The sequence below is a fragment of the Maylandia zebra genome, linkage group LG11, assembly GCF_041146795.1.
Source record: "Maylandia zebra isolate NMK-2024a linkage group LG11, Mzebra_GT3a, whole genome shotgun sequence".
In the NCBI taxonomy this organism is placed as follows: domain Eukaryota; kingdom Metazoa; phylum Chordata; class Actinopteri; order Cichliformes; family Cichlidae; genus Maylandia; species Maylandia zebra.
This window is the reverse complement of record NC_135177.1, coordinates 12,274,417-12,295,077: the sequence shown is the minus strand read 5'-3', so window position 1 is coordinate 12,295,077 and position 20,661 is coordinate 12,274,417. Positions and strand designations below refer to the sequence as shown.

Sequence of the window (20,661 nt, the reverse complement as noted above, 5' to 3'; positions counted from 1 at the left end):
TTTCAGTCATTTTGTTAGAGTAAGATGCTTTTCAACTACTGAATGGCTCATTAAGAAAAACCCTTCAGATTTGGTTTCACCCCAGCATTACCCGCGAGAGAACGGAAAACAAAGACGAATGAGGGAAGTACTGCCATGAACAGAGGAAGGATGGAGTAGGCAGCTAGAGAGTGGGGGTGGTGCTTGGTTTGATGGAGCTGGGTTGAGAACAGCTCTATAAGGACAGAGATAACTGGAAAACACTATAAAATGCCTATCCTCACATTTTCTCCCTCTGTGGAATTAGCCTTTGAGTGGGCTGCTGGAGCGAGGGAGGGTGCGTGCGGTGATTGATGGAGGGAGGGAGTGGGAAGCCCAAACTGTAGCAAGGGAGGGTGGAGAGAGATGGAGTATATGTGGAGTGGGCAGCCTGAACTATGAGAGGGAGGAAGTATAAGAAGGAAATAAAAGGCTAGCAGAAAAGGAGGGTGTGAGGAAGAAAATGGTGGCGCTGCATTTACAATCTTTTTTTCCCCACACACTCAGTGGAATACATATGAGTGAAGTATATTAATGGCAGTGAGAGAGGCTGTGTGAAAGGTCCCTTTTTATGGGGACACTATTGCTTCTATTTTTTGATTGGCTGTTCGGTCCTCACATCTCTCATTGTTATTGGTGGCCAGGCACGTTCGTTGTTTGTCATTGGGCAGACAGCATAGTCGGCTAGGTTCGCAATCCGATGGCATAATTCAGCCATCGATCAAACTTTGTGGACAGCAGTAGCCAAACTGCTCCTCCAGACAGAGACAGAGCCTTTAGAGTGGAATATCACAAATCAAATGCTGTAACCTTTTAGTACGTCTGAGTCTGTACATGCCCACTGAAAACCAATGAAGCCTTTTCCTCTCGCTCTGCCATGCAGTCTGACTATTCTTCACTTATCTATTTTTTAAGTATTTATTCATTTCAATTACATATCTCCATTCTGCCTCTTCATTTAGAAAAATCTCTTCACTGAAATCCTTGAAGTCATTTGTGCTTGTTGATTTAGAGGGTGGTGCACAGAGTTGTGGTGATTATTGAGTTGGACACCTGCAATGCTTACCAGTTGCTGTTACCTGGATGCCTGGTGGCGATATCTTTGAGACTGATTACAGCTGATAATGACCACTCAGTGGGACGATAACATTTGAGTTGGGTGTCCTTGTAACATTTACTCAGATGAAGGATTTGTGGTGTCAGAGAAAATAATGGCACTTGTATGCTAGAGATGTATTGTGTTAATTACCTCAGCTCTTGGTCCTGTTGTATTTTTCTAATGATTATTTACAATGTGCAATTTCACACATGGAGGGTTTAGATATGTTATAGCTACTCCACCACATTTGTAATACAAGGTTCTAATTAAACTATACATAATAAATTGCAGTGAATTGTATGGCGCTAGTTGTAGTGTGAGTGGGGTTGTTAGCAACAATTATATAACAAGTACCTAAAGAAATCTTAATCTTTCTGTTGACAGTGTTATAAATACGTATGATTTATGACCTACACTTAATTTGAAAGGGTTTTCCAAATATATGCTAGTATCTCTTTTCAAGCCATTGGTTAGGACAGTTGAGAAAAACAACATGTTTGAAAGTGAGATGAAAGTTGTGTATTAAACAACACTACAGTGAAAATTGGCTAAATATAATAATAATGAATGCACTTGTAATTCTGTGTGTATTTATAGAAATAAAAAATGATCTATATGTATGTATATATGGAAACGTGTGTGTGTGTGGGGTGGGGGGTAGTCCATCGTAGTCAACATTTATTATTTTGCAGTCTGTTTCGCTCCTGTTGCATAAACTGTTCTTCGTCTGCATCATCTGTCTCTCGTTGCATATCCTTCAGGCAAACTTTAGCTGTTTAACATCTTCTCCAATTTTGACTGGAGCAAAAACATTGATAAAGAGTATTCCTCACTTAGCAGAATGATTGCTTGGAGTTTTGTAGAATTATCCTTGTGTCCCTGACACAAGTTTTCTTAAATCCCTTCCATTGCAATAGGTCATTCCATGATTATCTATTTCTTCTTTTCGCCATGTGAGGATGCACTAATGTTCTTATTATTATTCAAGTAAAAACTCAAGTTCCACTTAAGCTTAATAGTTAAGCTGTTTTGTGTAACGGAATCAGACTGCAGATTGTGTACTAATGCAGTGAAGCAACCCCAAACAGCATAACATTTCCGCCGCCATACTTCACAGCCGGTTTGACATTCTTGTACTGAAAAGTTCTTTGATCTGCACTCTGCGAGTTACTTGCAGTTTAGTGTGACCAAATGTTTCTGTTCTTGTAGACTTCTTTAGGCATCAAACAGTCTGTTCCAGAGAAGAGTGGGGCGGTGGAGGGTCACTTGCCAGACTCAAAGCTAGACAGAGCTTATTTTTGAAGGCCTTAGAGAGCTCTTTAGATCTTGGTGTAGTGATACCACATACCTCTATAGCAATGAAAACAACAGAATCAAGATGTCACAAGTTTTAATTATCCAGGGTCTATTTGTGTGGGGAGACCCAAACAGACATGGAGAAGATCTGTCGAGAGCGAAGTGAAGGCCGCCGGAATGACGTGGACCCAGCTGAAGAGAACGGCCCAGAACAGTCCGTTGCCATGGTGTTGTTGCGGCCCTATGCTCCACCAGGAGTCTACAGGAAAATTGATTGATTGAGGGTCTATTTGTAACTCCTTAAGGAGGTTTGTATTTTTATGGCAAAATCCTCATAATTTGAGATCTGATTTATAGATTTTGTATTACAAAAATGTGCATCTCTTTTTAAAACCATATTTTTATACATACTTTAGGCTAACTTTTTTTCTAATATTTTTGTATGAAGGACTTTGATATTTATCTTGATGAGGTCCTATAGAAACACAATTGTACTTATTTTACTTACTGAAAGTATATGAGCCTTGTCATCTGTTTGATTGTATCTCTAGTTTATTGAAAAAGTTAGCAATTTAACATGGGATGTCCCCCAGGTTTCATTTCAAGATCTTTTTCTAGATACACACCAAATGCTTCAGATTTATATTGGATGCAAATATAAACAAAATGCAAATAGATTGTAGAGGTGGAACTTCAGTACAGACAAAATGATATATTAAATGTCAATGAATTTGTTTATATTAAAGCTGATATAATCAGTTCTGTAAATGTGCCAAGTTGAGTTAATGCTTGCTAAGGACATAAATAATGTTGCTCAGTATAAAAGAACCGTATGACCAGACTCCATCGTTATGACCTTTGGCTGGCTTAATTTGAGGGTGCAACTAAAAATGAAAATGACTGATAATGTCAAGAACTTTGAGAATCCTAATGACAGCCACTGGCTGTCCTTTTTCAGGAACGTTCACATTCTGACTAGAGAAAGGAAATTGGACATTAGCAACCAAAGTTCAGCATGAGGGTAAAAATTCCTGGCTCATCCTATGAATGTTAAATATAAGGGTGGTTGGCTCTCTGCTGCTATGCATACTATTATAATAAATCATATGTAATTGCTTCTGGTTTTTCCTTTGTGTGTGTGTGGAGTGTGAGTGTTGGTAGTGGGGTTATTATTAATTATTTCACTGCTTATTCCTGGTTATCAGATCCTATACATGCACAATTTGGGGTAATGCCCCTGAAATAGAAGACAGGCCAGGTTGTTGCGGCTGCTCCTAATGACGCAGCTTTAACAAGGTTCTGTCTCAGGAGGACACTAAACCTGCTCAGTTTGGACTGGGAGGGTTTAAGAACCCTTGTTAAGGCATAATGGCTTTGTAAGAGGGGAGGATGTGGTCTGTACATGTAAAATGAATAGATGAGTATGAGCCTGCCATCATGAGGTGTCCTTGGTAGAGGATATGATGGTAATTAGACTGCTGTTTTCTCAATGGTGTTCCTGTGATGAGACTATTTAAACTCTTGGTGCTGCGTGTGTAGGTGTGTAGTTCGGCAAGGGTGGGATGCGCGTACATAGGCATGCTCATGTTCATCTGTATGTGCATGTGTCTTCGCATGAGTGTGTGTGAATGTGCGTATGTGTGACTGCCCTTTAGTGTTTGCTGACTCAGGCTGGTTTTCCCTTTCTAAAAGTAAATAACCTTGGCCCAACAAGCTGTCAGCTGGCCCCACTGTGCCCTCGTCCCGACATCAAAAGATGGCGAGAAAATCTCTACTCTCTCATCTTAGCTCCTCAGCAACACACACTGAAAACGCATCTTCACAACGACCACATACTGCAAATGAAGTTGCATCTTCAAAAGCCCATCTCCTGATGCAAAACGGCTGCAGCTGAAATTCTTTTTTTGTGCTTCCATGTTACATTAATTCCATTAAATGTCTCTACATGTGCTTTCTGTGTCTGTAACACAGACACTCTGCAGCCAGAGCCCTTGGTTCAAACTCTCACTCTTGAAGTTGAGAAAGAGGATCATTTGCTGTACTATGTTTTTCTCAGCGTGTAACATCTATGGCTTTTGTTGCTTTTCACAACAAAGCATAACAACTGAAAATGAAAAGGCAACATCTCAGTGAGAGAATCCCAATATTTAGTTTTGAAATGTGCTGTGTGACAGTGGTTTCTGTGTAGCCCAAATCAACAGAGCTGGGCCAAAAGAAAAATTTAAGAAGGGGATCAAGTTGGCAGTATTACAGATGTAAATAAAGTCAGTCACAGATTTGTTTTTATGTTTTGTCACTTGTAAGATTATAGTGCTGATTATGTTTCTGGTATTGCAGGTACACCAGTCCTTTCTATTAAAAAGAAACGGTTCGAATCATGTGCTTTAAAAAACAATATGGGGAAAAAACAATTCATGGTACCCAGTGTTTGTTCAGTTATTTTTACTTAATCAAAACAACCCAACAGCAGTGTGATTGTTGATTTATACTCCCTGTGGTGCAGAAAACTTTGGGGGGGGGGAAAAACAACACGTCACATTTTGGGGGGTTAATGGACACTGCTGTGTCTCTGGCCCTCTGTTTATTATTGTCACTTTGGCTTATTTCGTTACTCATTGGATTTCTCACTCCTTGTTTTTCCTACACCTTTTCCCTCTCGTTTTGCTCCTCTGTCTCATTTTTTCTATCTTCCTGTCTCTCTCCCAAGCCAAACAGAGGTTAATCCCTCTGGTTTCAAATAGAGATAACCATGGCAACAGGCCACAGCTTTTGAGCTTTGGGTCTGTAGGACAAAGGCATTGATCAGGATGAAATAGTGTCATGTGAAAGCACAAAACACACAACTGGCAGATGTGTACACATGTTTGTGTGTTTGTATTGGGGCAAAAAAAAAAAAATCCTCTAGTGGCTGCTCAGTCACTCGTGTAGACTGTGTGAAAATGAAATATGCATTTGGTGTCTAAGTGTATTTCTGTTTTTAAAAAGTTGATAGACATGCTGAGAATTAAAGATAAGGTCAGAAGTATGCATTTTAGCTTAACATGTGTTTGGCACTGAAGAGCTAAGCTAACTTAAACTGCACAGAGTCCTTGAGAAAATGAAACCCCAGAACTCCATTAGAGCTGCTCAGTGGCCTCTTAAGGAAAAATGATCTGTACAGGAAAGTAGGTGTGAATGTTTAAGAGTGAAATGATGGAAGTGCAACTATTAGATTAGATGCTAGTGCTTTGACCCAAATAACACTTTTCATTCAGGCCACTCTGATTGAATCACAGTTAGGAAAAATAAATATTCAAAGTTGTGGAGGAAAGTTGCGCTAATGCTGTTTTCCTTTATTTTGATTGCCCTGAGATTAAACTTGCCTTCTTGCAGCACACAGTCATTCTCGCATACTCACGGACATACACATACTTGACCTTGATGGTTGGATTACAGCGAGACTGATGTAGTCAGAAGAGCAGAGTTGATGAAAAAGGTCTTTTATTGAAGTGTAAACCAGTATTTCTCTCCTCTTGAACTTTATAGCCGAGGCCAGCGGAAGGTGTGGGCGGACACAGACGGCTTAACCGTTATACAGCAAATCTACCAGCTCGTCAAAATTTCTGCTCCTTTCATAAAGTACTACAAGTGTTACATACCCTGGTATGACAGCCACATTTTTTTGACTTTTATGGCAATTCAATGAAGTTGAGAGTACGGTTGTAGCTCTTGCCTTAAAATCCTGCATTTATACTTTTTTCATGCATTTTCTCAAATGTTTTCATGAAGATGAAACGAATTAGATGGTATTTTTCCTGCACCAGTTTTCAAACGGCAGCCTCCTTTACACTTATGTATCTTGGCATTTTTACATGTAACATGAAATAATGGGGGGAACAAATACATCGTTGAATACCTCATCTTCTTTCAGAGTTTGATTCAGAACTCAGAAGCGTTTTAATCACTGCCAAGAGCACAAATCTTCTCTTCACTTGAATTTTTCAGGACCTTTTTTTAAAAAAAAGATATTGTAGTTTCCTTTTAATTTGTTTTCTCTCTGGCTGTGGCTCTTCACTTCTTTTTCTAGTGCTTTGTCTGACAAGCTACATACCATTTAAGAAAAGGGGGGGCAAAGGAAAAAAATGCATTTTAATAAGTTTGTCTGAAAACTTTCTTTATTAATTTTCGCTTTCCTTATCCGAGAAAGTGCTTCCTCAATGATAATCCAGCTATCCAGCAGGCCTTCTGGTTTATTGCATTTGTCTAATGAAATGCTCCAATACAGACAGACAATCAAGGAACAATTCAGTGAAAGAAAGAGATAGAGAGAGTGGGGGTGGAAGAGGTAATGTGTGAGTGAATTTAGGAGCTGAACTCCACTTTGTTTTAATCTGTTAAAGTGGTATTAAGAGTAGCAGAGTTACTGTGAAGGATGCAGACCATGTATCCAGGACTGCAGGCTTTGAATCTTTGATTTTCTTTGTAACTTTTCCCTGCATTTTACTGGCACACTGCAGTAAAATGCAAAGCTTAAATACTCCTGTGCAAAGTGCTGACTTTATTTAAAGAAAAAGAATGAAAACTGATGAAAAGTCCAGTAGCTATAATTGGTTATTGTTGCTTGTTAACACAAAACACTTGTTTTGCTCATTAGAGAACGTAGGGGCACAGTTAACAAATCAGCATTGTGTTGTAGTTTAGATATTTGACAATTTCAAGAATGATAATTACTATACTTAATATAAGCACTCAGGATCTGATCCTTCCTAAAAGATTGCCTGAAATAACATCAAAATGAGGAAAAAAGATGATTTAAGTGACTTTGAATTGGCAAAGGTTTACAGAGAATCTTCTGAAAATGAGAAGATATCCAGTGGACATCAGTTCTCTGGGTGAAAATGCCTTGTTGATGCCAGAATGAGATGACCGCTATGAACTGATAAGAATGCAACAGACAATACCTGCAGAGGAGCATCTGCTACAGCAGGAGAAGACCACAGCGTTCTGTTAGCTAATAGGAAAATGAGGCTGCATTTTGAACAACAAAATATTGGAAAACATCGCCCGATCTGATGAGTCTCGATTGCTGCAAGATTTGGATGGTAAGGTCTGAATTTGGCATAAAAAAAGTTGAAAGCGTGGCTCTGTCCTTAAACCACCACCTGGCAGGTGGTATAATAGTTTGGGGGATTGGTTTTGGGGTGGGGGTTGTTTGTTTTTTGGAACAGTTGTTGCTGACCATGTCCATGCCTTTAGTGTACCCATTTCCTGATGGCTGCTTCCAGAAGGATAAGGCTCACAAAGTACAAACCATCTCAAACTAGTTTCTTGAACTTTAATGGGCTCCACAGTCACCAGTAGAGGACCTTTGGCATGCAGTGGAATGGGATATTTGTATCATGGATGTGCAGCTGCTAAATCTGCAGCAGGTGTGATGTTGTGTTAATATGGACCAAAATCTCTGAGGTGTCCAGCTCCTTGTTGCCCCTGTGGCTCAGAGCAGTTCTAAAGGTTAAAGGGGTCCAGCCCAGAACTGGTAACATGTATATTTCACATGCGTTCTGCAGTCACGTGATAGATAATCATTGTCATCTATTTAAAATTTCCTTTTGCTCATCTCTTTTGTTTACCCATCACTTCCTCTCCAGAAGTTCTGCCTTGATCATTTGCAGTCAGTGTGACACCTCTGGGTGTGTGTTTGTCTATGTAGTTGTAATCATTAACAAATCCCTCTGAAGTAGCTTTAAACAGCCCTTCAAATGCTGACCCCAACCCACCACACACACATCGTTCCCCACCCCACATACTCAAAGGTGTTACATGCTCTATGTACCTGCAGAGTGACAGACAAGTCCTCGCCTTGGTTCCAGGTTGTATTAATCATTTAGATTGAGGATTTCCCCCGAGCCCATTCTTTCCTCAGGCAGACAGTATGACATCAGGCTGATGAGGCCTCGGATGACACAGACACATTCGTCAGACATACAAAAGATTTGTTTCAAAATCTCTGTTTTTATGAACATTTAAGTCTTAAAAATATCTTTGTTGTTCTATCTCGTGAGACTTGGAAGACTGTTGTTGTTGTTGTGAAATGTTTTATGTCCTTAACAGCATTTCAGTGTGCCCTATTTCTACTGTAAAAGGTACAAATTCTTGATCCTTTTATTGTATATTGCATTATGTGAGGCTTTCAGAGTACTAGGTGCTGCTCTGTCACAACCGTGGCAGAAAAAAGAAGGTTTAACTCAGGTTATTTTACTTTAGTTTTGTTTCTCCTTGTTTCTCAGCTCCTTCAAGAAGTTTTTCTTTGTCCAGTCGTTGGTTAGAGGTAAATGGCACAAGTGAAATTATTGGGAAAATATAGCTAGGGAAAATCACTGGAATCATTCGGTTAATATAAAACTGAGGCATAAAGAATGAAGAGGTTTTGTGTAAATTTAACAACGTGATTTTTCTCTGCCAGGCTTTTTACTTGGACTTCCTGAGTAGGAGAAGAAGCATAAACAGTTAGAAGCTAAATGTATTTGCTTCTTACTGACTTTTTGCAAATGCATCCACACGCAATCTCTAAAAGCACATGTCGCCAAAACACCACATAAAACCAAGACTGCAGAGAGACACACACAAAGTGGCAGGTGCATGAAAGTAAAATACTGCAGTGTGTGTCTGTGTGCAGTGGTATTAATTATACTGTGGGGACAAATTACACAATCACATTGTGAAGACATGTGTTTGGGGATAAACTCAAAGCTCCATTAGGCAAATCATTACATTTTAAGGTGAAGACTTAAGGTTTAATTTTAGGTTTGAGTTAGGATAAGGACTCGAACGAAGATATTGGTTGTGATTTAGGTTAGAGTCGGTCTTTAGGAAATGAAGTTAATGTAATGTCCTCTGAAGTGATGGAAACCTGACTGTGTGTGTGTGTGTGTGTGTGTGTGTGTGTGTGTGGGGGCCTGCTTCAGTGATCATCTGTCTGCATTCCAGGTAATTAGACTGGCCAACAGCTGAGTCCCATTAGTGTTGATTACAGCATTCAGTACTACAGAAGAGAAAGAAAGGGAGAACTAAATAGAGAGAAGTGTGTGTACAATGTGCACACAGGGTGGGCTGTGGAGGTGTTTGTGTGTATCATCCTTGTGCTTGGATTTTTGTGTTATAGTACTATCTTCCCATGGCTTATTACCTTGCGTTCTAGCAATCAGCTATAAGGAATTAATGTAACATTTGTTATACATTTTCTTTAAAAACTTCTCAAGGAGGATCCTCAAACTTTTTACCAGTCAGCTAAAAGCATAGTCTTAATCCCAACAGGGATCACTCACCTGTTTCTGCTGGCATCGCATAAGATGAGAAACTTGAGATGAAAAAGATTCAGCGCAGTGCCAGAAAGCAACAACAGCCACATAACCACAGAAAATGACACCACTTCTACTCAGCTGCTAGGAATCAGGCCCACACTCATAAGTTACATTTGTGTGGTCACTTTGAAGAATAAACAGCAACAACAACAAAAAAAGCAATATGACTGATGGAACGTTACATCTGGACCAGCGTTTTGTTTAGTCTATTGATGCTGCCTATCTCATGATTTCTGTTCTTATTTCAAATCACACCCAAGGGAAATTAAATTGCTCAACTTATGAAACCTTTTTGTCTGTATCCAGTCAAGGAAATGTTTACTTAATCCACACAAGGCTTTTCTGTCTGCATGTCCACCTACACTCTTTCTGTCTTCCTCTCCATGTACTTGTGTGTCTCTTTCTCCTCTGTCTGACCCTCCCTGATGGTTTCAGTGTCTCAGGATTGGGTGATTGATTCCAGCTCTGGGCGGCTGGAAGACGAGCAGCCTGCACACTGATGTGCAGCAGGAACTGCACTTTGTGACGAATTACTGGCCTTTTAATACACAGTAGAGACAGAGTGAGTAAAACATGAGAAGAGTGGAAGAAGCCATATTGAAATTGCAATGCCAGGATAGGGGAGAAGTCCAAGAAAAGAGGGAAAAGGAAACAAGTAAACATGTAAATTAATGGATAGATGGGTAAACGGATTAATCGCTTTATGTGTAACTGTGAGATCTTTGTGTGTGTGTGTAGCGCCAATTATCTAGAAAGGCATCTCCTAATGCTTGAAATGAGTCATACAGAGTGTGAAGATGCAGTGTTAGAAGCCTGTGGAAGAAAAAAACTGTCCTGTAATTGAATTAAACATTGAAACATAGTCAGTCTCTCACTTAGTCAAGAGTGATGCCATTTCTTTGAGTCATCAGGGTTTCTTTGCCACTTCACAGCCACTAGAGAGTCACAGAGTGGAAAACAGCTTTTCTACTTCTGAATATATTCTCATATGTCATCACTCGAAAAACCTTGAACTACAGTTTTAATGATCCTGGAACGTTACTGCAATCCTTTAAAGGTTAGCTAAGCTAATTGACCTTTTGTAGCCAATTAACCAGAGCAGAAAACTGGAATTTACAGAGTGCATGGATTTGTCTCGTTTTTATCTTATTTATTTTTGATTGAAAAATGTGTGTTTGGATGTTGAAAGCATGTGCCCCACTCACAGAAAGTTGATTCGGGTCATCTGGGTGCAGCGTTTTCAGTGGGAGAAGTCACTTGGATGAGTGATGAAACGTTTCTCCCTCTGAAAAACGCTTCGCCCAGATGACCAGAATCAACTTTTTGGGATTTTCTTACCTGGATGATTAAATAGGGCATGTGCCCTATTGCATATCAAACCCAATTCCCTCAAAATACTCACACATCCATTAGGAATAAATTGACATGTAGTTGGAATTGCAAAGCAGTTTAATATGTGTGGGTGGCGTATCAAAAGCGTTAGAATTACTACAAAAGATACATCCCATGTATCGCTACAGCTGGGTAAAATGGCATCTTGCATAGACAATTTTTTAATGATCTGTCTGTTACAGACACATAAACACACGTAACTTAGAAGCAGCTGCCATTGCTACGATAATATGTACTGACCAGAGACTAAATGATGATGTAATCAGTATCCAGTGTTGATTTCAGTGAGCTTCCCGTCATGTCGAAGATGTAGAAAAGTGTATATCTCCATGGCTAATGAAACCCTGGGGATTTCAGGGTTTAGGGTTCATAAAGTATTTATGGTATGTTCATTAAGTATTGATTAAGCCGTTAGAGAGCATTTAGACACTCAGACAATCATTATGAAAGATTAGAACTTAAGGAAGAGCAAGATGAAAGAAGTTAGAAATGCAGATGGCGAGAGCTGGCCATGAGAGATGAAGGAAAATGACACAGAAGCAGAGAAAAGTGGAAGGAGGACGGGAAAAGAATGAGAAGGGAGAGGAGGGAAATTTCTGCCCTTTAAATATTAATTAAGCATTCAGATAGTGTTTTAGACTGCAAGGCTACCATTATAGGAGATTAGGTTTTAATCTGAGCAGAGAGGAGCAGCAAATAGCAAGTAGGGGAAAAAAGGAGAGAAAAGGGGGAGGATGAACAGATTGGAGGTTAGAGCATTGGAAGGAGGTGAGTGAAGGAGAAGTAAGAATGGATGGATTAGGTAAAACGGAAGACTCAACACATAATGCTTTCTCAAATCAGCCTGCTTCTGGTTGAAAGTGGTCAGCTGTCTGTTTTCAAAGCGTTTCTGTCTACACTGTTTTTCTTCATCTTTCCTTCCATACATGTTCAATTCCTGCTCATTTCTTTAAGGGTCGTGGGAGGTAATAAAGTGTTAGTTCTGATGTGAAGTGTTGGGATTTCAGATATGAGCTGAATTGCTCATGCAGACTGACACGCAGACTGATCTGGCATTTCTCACAGATATTTAACCGTTGCTTTGCCCTCGCTTTACCCTCCAGCTCCTCAGCAGGTGCCTTTGCCTTGCAGTGTAGGAGCATTAGAGGCATAGACCTGTTATAATAATGCAGCAATGAGGTTTAATGGGGCTGAAAACACTGGCTGACTAGCTGGCAGGCAGGCTACCCAGTCAGAGAGAGGCACAGTTGGTGTGAAGCAGCTTCCAGCTTGCGACAGATGTTACAACGAGAGAGAGCGAGTGAGACATAGAGAATGACGTGGGGACAGAGGAAGAGAGAAGTGAGTCATTTGCAACATGCAGAGTGAGAGATCACTGTGAAGTAACTTTGTGCAAACAGCAACTTTAAGCAAAGTCAAGTAGAGTTCATTCACGTGTGGGTGCTCCAGAGCACCTTAGCTCATATCCCACTTGCAGTGCAAATGCACAGGTTGTGCAGGAATCTGTTTTGAAAGGTATTGTAGTAAAATTTAAATTGTGACAGTAAAACATTACATTGCCCCCATTGATTTTCATGCTCATCTTCCACGAGATTTCCCCCGATGGAGCCAATAAGAATGATGGAAAGAGAGCCTAAAATTTTTAGGCACGAAAGACATAAATTTAGAAGAATAGTAGTGAGGTTATGACTTCCATCTTGTTTTTTCTGCATTCATTCCCCTTGTTAGAGAAATTACAAACTATATGGAAAATGTGTGCCTAAACAGCTGACCCAGTTTTTTTTTTCTGAAATTGGCGAACTGCTGAAAGATACTGTATAAGACACATGATGACCAAACTGACCACAGGGTTAGGAAATTTTCTGGTTTACCATTTAATCTTTTAGTGGTTTGCAAACAGCAGGAGAGGGATTCTGTCAGTGGTACCACAGTAAGAGTAATGCACAGCATAGACTCTGCAGCTTATTTGTTTGAATGACAGAAATTCAGACTTTCAACAGTCTAATTGCTGTGTTTTAGTTTCCTCTGCGATTTCTCTAGTGGTTTCCTGTAACTTGGATGTGCAGCGATAGTTTTGCAGCTTTCTCCCTTATTAGCTTTGGAGTGTTTCACTGCTGAATCTTCTCTTGGGTTTTTACAGTTTAGAGAGCCTTAAAACTGGTTGTGCATTGTAACAATTTTTCACATAGCTATATAAATCCACTGGACATGTTATATTAAGGCTTTGGTTGACAAATAATAATAGAGCCTGGCTGATGTAGGATTTTTAAGATCGATGTGATACCGATATTAGATGATTTAAAAATCTGGAAATCTGATATATTAGCCAATTTTTTTTCCTTTCAGACAAAGGAAACATGACCAGATTTCTCAGTTATGTGTAGTTATTTATTTAATGATTTATGCTCTGCCGAACTCTGATTGGATTAGCTTTGGTTGCATAAATGGCATTCCAAAAGGGAAGTTGCAGAGTGCCTTCTGGTGGACAAACTATGCAACATCAACATAAAATGTTTGAGGATATTTTTTTTTCATGTCTATTTGATCTTTATTAAATTTTCATCTATTGCCTGTTATAAATGCACACACCAATATTTTGGCTAATAGCTAATATCACCCAACAATATTGGCCTGCCAGTATTATTGGTAGATTATTTCTTCAAAATCAAAGCTCTGTGTTGAAGCAAAAATTGATTTTTCTGTGTTATTTTCATTACTAGTAAACTCACGGTATCGTCAGACACACATGTTTGTTTGTTTGAATCATAATAAAAGATCCTTGAGATCATCTTTGTGTGGCGATAACATTTTTAACCACTTTAAAACTCAGGTGCCCGCATTAACATACTCATTCTTTTTCTTTATAATGGGCATGAAGACATCAACCCCTGTCCTTACTGTGCTTCCAGTGTCTGTGACAAATTACAGGAAAGAAAAATGGAAACTGTGCCACTCCACAGTAAGTGGACCCAGTGGCTCTGTTATGCTATAGAAGGAATTTCTTTGGAATGGTTTGGGAACCGTCCCACCACCATCATCAAGAAAAGGGTGGGGGGAAGGTAGATGCAAATCAATACAAACGTGCTTTAGTGACCACAGTTATCATATGTTTTAGATTTCTTTCATGACTGAAATTGTCTCTTCTAGGATGGGGCTCAAAGGGTCATTGAATGGTTTAATCGGCATGAAAATTATGTGAAAAATATGTGAATTGTATGCCTTCATGGTGACCTTGGTAAAGAAGATTTCTCAGAACAATTCTGTCTCAGAATAGTTTCGTATTTCTCTGCAGTAGACCCAAACCATGCTCACAGCACATCATAGCCACTGGCTCCCCAAGGTTTAGAGATCAGCAGTTTGGGTGTGTGTACATGTGTTTGTGTGTGAATACCTTTGTGTTTATGCAATAAAAGAGCTACCTGATGAGCCTGTCTTTAAATCTAAATGTTTTCTTCATCCACTGAAGTCTTTTCTTTGCATGCACCAGAGATGCTTGGAAAGTGGGAGACCCAAGCTTGGCAGACTGTGACCGAAGCAATCTATGCAATCAGTGACTCAGAATCAGCAGAACGAGTTCAGTGAAGAAGTCTGAAATATTTTACCTTTCTTTCTAACATCTGAATATATCTCTCCATCAGCAAGGGTTTTCCTTTGGCTGAGTGTCCAATGTAAGATGACACAATTGTCTTCCCACACAGAGCCTCTGACTTTGGACATACTCCTTTACATTTGCGTGCATGTTTCTGTGCGCTCCCATTTATAAAAGCAGTGACAGACGAAAGAAGCAACATCAAAGCTGCAGAATTTTACAGCTGTAGTATCTGTCATTGCTTTCAGAGTCATCTCCCTGAAAGAGTTACATCACTGAAATCATCAAAGTCTTGTGCTCGCTTCAGACCTGTGTAAATTGTAGTTTCTCTGCTTTTCAAGACAGACCTTATTAAAATGTTTTCATGATGAGATCACAGTGTTTCAAGTCTGTCTTAAAACTACGGTCAGGTGGCCGTATGGACATAGAAACAGACTTTTTTTGGGCTATATTCATTGGTCTCTTTCAAACAAGGAGGACCCCTTGGTGATAGGGCTGTTCGATATAATGATATATATCGGATGACGATATAAAAACGTCGTTTATCTCCAAAAAGATGATTCTGTTCATCTGGACGTAGTGTTTTGTGGGAGAAACGTTTCGTCACTCATCCAAGTGACTTCTTCAGTCTCAGCTGACAGCAGGTTTCCCCAATCTTATAAACAGTACATTTGCATAATGACTGAAACCAGCCCACTGAGGGAACAATGGGCTGGGAGGTCAGTTCCTTAATCTTAATTATGCAAATTCTCATGACCATTGATCAACAACCACTGACCAAAACCCACTGATCAAAGACCACTGATCAATGGCCATGAATACCATTCACAGATTTGGGGAATGGCTGCAATCACAGCATTATAAGATGGCAAAAGATGTACCCTTAGGTACGTAAATGGCCTCCTTGACTCCACGCTCAAACCAGCTTTCCTCCCTGTCCAAGATGTGTACTTCCTCATCCTTGAAAGAGTGTTCACTGGCCTGGGCTGTGCGATATGACCAAAATCTCATATCCCGATATAAGAATTCTATCGTCCCGATAACGATATAAATCACAAAAATGTAACATTTACTGTAAATTCTGTGAATCTCGGGCAGCTCGACTTGCGTGAAGTGTTTCCAGCTGGCCGTCGCGTACCTGGAGTCGAGTGTTTTAACTGATGCATGAAACGATACATTTTTAGACATAAGTTGTAACACTCTACTGTAGCACCGTACATGATTTTCAGACTGACAGAACTTAAATGTTAAATGGCTGCTTGATTCAGTAGATGGCAATTATTTAGTCAAATAAGAAAAATAAGTAGTAATTATTTTTGCAAAGAGCAATGTTGGTTTTCTTTGCTGTATAATAAAGCTTTATTTGTAATTGGTCTTTATAGGTTATAATCATAGCCATTATTAACTTGCTCTCCAGATTTTTCAGTAATTTGCAGAGGAATGGTCACTTTGAAGACTCTTAGTCAGGTTTGTTGTACACTGTAACACAGAAACAGCACTAATGACTGTTACTAATGATCTTGTCGCGGTCTCCGACAGTGTTTGTCCTGCTTGAGCTGAGTGAAACATTTAGTATAGTTAGTTGCATTATTTCACTACAGATACTAGAACACAACACTTAAGCAAATGCAAAGCTTTGATTTGTACTTTTGTTAAAGCTGGGACTGATGCTTTTCACCTTATGCTTCCCTTATGTACAATGATTAGAAAACACTTCAGTTCAGGTGATATAATTATTGCTCTACAGTGTAAAGCCAGATTACAAAAATCAATTAAACTCCAGGCATGGACATGTTTAGTTTTCTGCTTTTACTTTCTAACTAATTATTTTTGTCAAGCTTGTGTCCTTCAACACAAACATTAACCATAGCCATGACTGCCTATCGTGGATGTGGAGCCTATCCCAGCTATCATAGGTCGAGAAGCAGGGCACACCGCTGGACAGGTCGCAGGGCTAGGGGCTGGTTCCCTGTTTAAATCCAGAATTGAATTTAAAATATTTACTTTCACCTACAAGGCCTGAATGGTCATGCCCCATCCTGTCTCAAAGACTTCCTAGTACCATGTTCACTGTTGGGCCACAGGCCTAATTGTGGTTCTTAGAACTTACCCTAACATTCAGCTATTAGGGTTTGGGAGACAAACTCCATCTTTACTTGATGAACTTGCTGGACTTCTGTTTTTACTCACCATGTGTTTACAGTATATGCCAATGTTTATATTGTAGGATCTTTACCTTTACATTATAAAGCACCTTAAGACGAATATTATTGCTGTGAACTGTTGCTTCAGAGATAAAATTGTGTTGAATTACAGCATGTTACATGCTACACACTGAATTATTTTTGCATTATAACAGCAGAATTGTTACATATAAATGAGTAGTGACACTATTTATGTTATGAAATGTCTTGTAGACTCTGGAGACACTTATCCTTGCTGATTGTGTCAAAATGCATTTTAGTTTAGAAAAAGCCAAGAACAGAAATTGTAGGTTTTATAGTGGTCATGAGTCAAATCTGCCCTCATGATTTGTAAGATATTACCAAGCTTAAAGTGGATATGTACATAAGCATTGCATAAGCATTAGATTACAGCAGTTGTGAGTTATGAAACATCACAGAACCATTTACAGCATCAACAAACTCTTGGGGAATGCCTAATAATATTCATGAAATACGGAAGTAATAGATTGAAATCATGTTGTTATGGACCGTGCATGTATTGTACTTAATCCTTTGTTTAAAAAAAAAAAAATACCACTCTGTCAGACCATTTTCTAGATTCAATGCTATTTTAATTTGTAAGCACCACACACACAGGCTTTGGTCTCCTGCGGAGGATCATTTCAGTGGAGCGCTGCCAAGCAGAGCAAAAAATAATTGAAGTATACTAGTATAACTAACTGAGAAGCACATAAGGAGGAGGTTCCTTCATTCCCCTGGAAAAATTTAATACATCTCTGTTAACATTTATGAATCTGGAGGGGGTTTCCTTATTGCTTCTGGGGTCTGAGCATGAAGTGAATGTTCTGCCTTTTCAATGAAATTTTTATTCCCGTTTGCAAAGATATGCTTCTTCTAGAGTTAAATTCACAGATATGTTGCAGTGGAGTGTTCAGTCATAAACATGGAAACAAACAGCTTAACATTTAATGCATTTATTGCTGGAAAACCAGATTTGGGGGAAGCAAAATAGTCAGCTTCTGAACCTTTTACACAAAACGCAGTGTTAAGTCAACGTCTATTTTCCATTTCCATCACTTTATATTTGTAACACATTTTAATTTAAGAAGCTAAATTATTATGAATGAATAGATGAAATGGTTATTTTCCTGTAACATAATATTTTACCCATTTTCTCTATTGATGAGCAGCCATTTTACTGGCTTAAGTTTGAGAGAATTAAGAGTTAAGTCCTGAGTCACCTCTCATTTCATATTTTCTGAGGAAAATAGGAAATAAACAGAAGACAAACAGAAGACAAAATTGTGACAAGCTTGAAAGTTAATATTTGGTATGGCTCTGCAGAGGCCAATCCATGACTGATAGTGTGTGTGCGTGTGTGTGTGTTTAAATCTGAACTTGCTGCACTGGCAGTAAGTTTGAGATCATTGTTATGCTAAAACTGAAGCCACAGCCAATTTCGGGATGGTACTGTATCAAAATCTGGCCGTACCTTTCTGTGTTCATAATTCCATTACTTTCAACAAGCCGTCGACACCACTAGCTGGAATGGAGACACTCACCGTTGTACACCTCTGAACATACTGACGACATGCGGCCTGTTACTGACTTTCTGTCCAGTGGAGTGATGATTTGGCACACCTCAGATTTTTCTCTTCGTTTCCCTTCTTTAAAAATGGCTCCTTGCACTGACACCATTTCTGATGAGTCCTCTGTGAACAGTAGATGGATTACCTGAAGGTCCTGAATTTTGTTTCTATTTCTTAAGGACATGACTTTCTCCAATTGTCCAGTTTCCTCAGATACTTTTTTTTTTTTTTTTGGGAGCACACATTGCACACCATGCTAATAGATGATAAATTTGCATGTAATAGCTCTTTGGGAATCACCTTGTTGGTACAAAATACAGTTTTATGCCCTTCAAACTGTTACAATTTTTCATATACTCCACTAATCAGAGGGTACCACCATGTTTATTGCAGCAGGCTGCTACCAGATAAGTGCCTAAACATACAAATTTAAAAGTGGTTGTTTGCCAAGTTGCCTGTTAGATGTAGACAGAAGGCACAACACTGGCTCACTTGTTTAGTTTGATTCCTTTATGCTTGAACATTCATGTCATTTTTAAGTGGCTTAAAAAACATTCCTAAGAAAAGGTGAAGTACAAGGACTGGACTGAAAATTTGTGAAAAAACAGCCACTGTCCACTTTTGAAACTTTGAAAGACCCTCAAGAAAGCCTCGTTGCTCAAAACCACTTTAAAAAACGACAAGTACATCTGCCTCCTTGGAAGCAAAATATGACGAAACGAGAGGTGGCTCAAGTCCTTTACACATTGCATAAACAGATGCATCTGCTCTTTCCTGGTTTGAATTGACACTGATTGTTCACCCTCTACCCCTCTCTCTTCACAGCAACAGGAGCAGGACCCCACCAATCTTTACATATCTAACCTGCCTGTGTCGATGGATGAGCAGGAGTTGGAGAACATGCTGAAGCCTTTTGGTCACGTCATTTCCACGCGGATACTGAGGGATGCCAATGGCCTTAGCAGAGGAGTTGGCTTTGCCAGGTACCGCAGGATACTTGGGATTCTTGAGTTACTGAGATTATGCTTTCCGCTACTAGCTTTGATTTTATTTAATTTTTTTAAATATTAGATATTACTGCACTGCCTTAAAGGTCACTGAGGGGAAAAAAATAACTTGTGAATTATCGACCATATGTTTATTCTGATTGCTATAATTACATATTAGGCACATAATAAAAAAAAATGTTAATATAATTACTATAATCCACATTCTTTAAGATAATTACAATGTGATCCTGAGCTGATTCGTTTCCATTTGCAGCTGAAGGTATTTTAGCTGTACAGATCCACTTTGAATGTATGTGTATACGGAGGGGGGGCCTTCTCAGTTGCATCCTAGAGTGTGTCAGTGATTAGAATGAAGTCGGCTACATTCAGGGTCACTGGCTACATGAACAAAACCCAAGACCCACACAGTCATGCGTGTTCCCATCCCGAACACACACACAGCCTCTAACTCTTCAGTCACCGTCACCGTTTTGCTGTTCTCCACACACACAGAGACTGACACACTGGCTTTTGCTTGCCAAGCAGGCAATTAGTCATTGAGCTGTGATTGGGTGAGCAGAGCTGAATAGGGGCAGACAAAGAGGACATGACACACAACAGATCAGACTGAATGGAGCTTTTAAACTGGGACAAAGGAGAGGAAACCCCATAGAAAACAGACACACAAACACACAGACATGCACAGTCCTACCTAAGGCCTTTTCCTCAGGCATTCATAGATAACCAAGATGCATAAACCAGAAGGCACTTACAAGACTGCCCTTATATCTGGATGGATTACTTTTAAAGAACCTCAGTACCTTTTGTGCATGTTGAACTAAGCAGAATTGTAGCTTCTGTATTTTGTAGCAATTGTCCTAAAGTTCCTCCTCTTATTTTTCTTCATCCCAGGATGGAGTCAACAGAGAAGTGTGATGTGGTGATTCAAAATTTCAATGGGAAATTTTTGAAAACCCCTCCAGGCATGACTGGTAGGTGTCATTCTGAGACTGAGATTACAAATCCTGCCCGTAGACTCTGAACGTTATCCATCTTTGATAAAATTTCAATGTGTATTGTCGAGAAAAGAACTGTGTCAGAAAGCTGACAAAGTTGTGTGGTCACATTTATTTAATCAAAGTCAGCGTTATGGAGTTCGAAGT

The 20,661-nt window shown here is 39.4% G+C and overlaps 1 protein-coding gene across 4 annotated transcripts in view; it reads left to right on the top strand.

Moving 5' to 3' along the window:
• Positions 1 to 20,661, top strand: part of LOC101473661 (RNA-binding motif, single-stranded-interacting protein 3) — a 162,620-nt gene that overhangs the window by 107,193 nt on the left and 34,766 nt on the right. For all 4 annotated transcript variants that reach the window (XM_023153964.2, XM_014410855.2, XM_004568057.4 and 1 more), the window contains 2 exons: positions 19,335 to 19,492; positions 20,411 to 20,490. In XM_023153964.2, the coding sequence (XP_023009732.2) occupies positions 19,335 to 19,492; positions 20,411 to 20,490 (238 nt within the window). The remainder of the gene's footprint in view (positions 1 to 19,334; positions 19,493 to 20,410; positions 20,491 to 20,661) is intronic.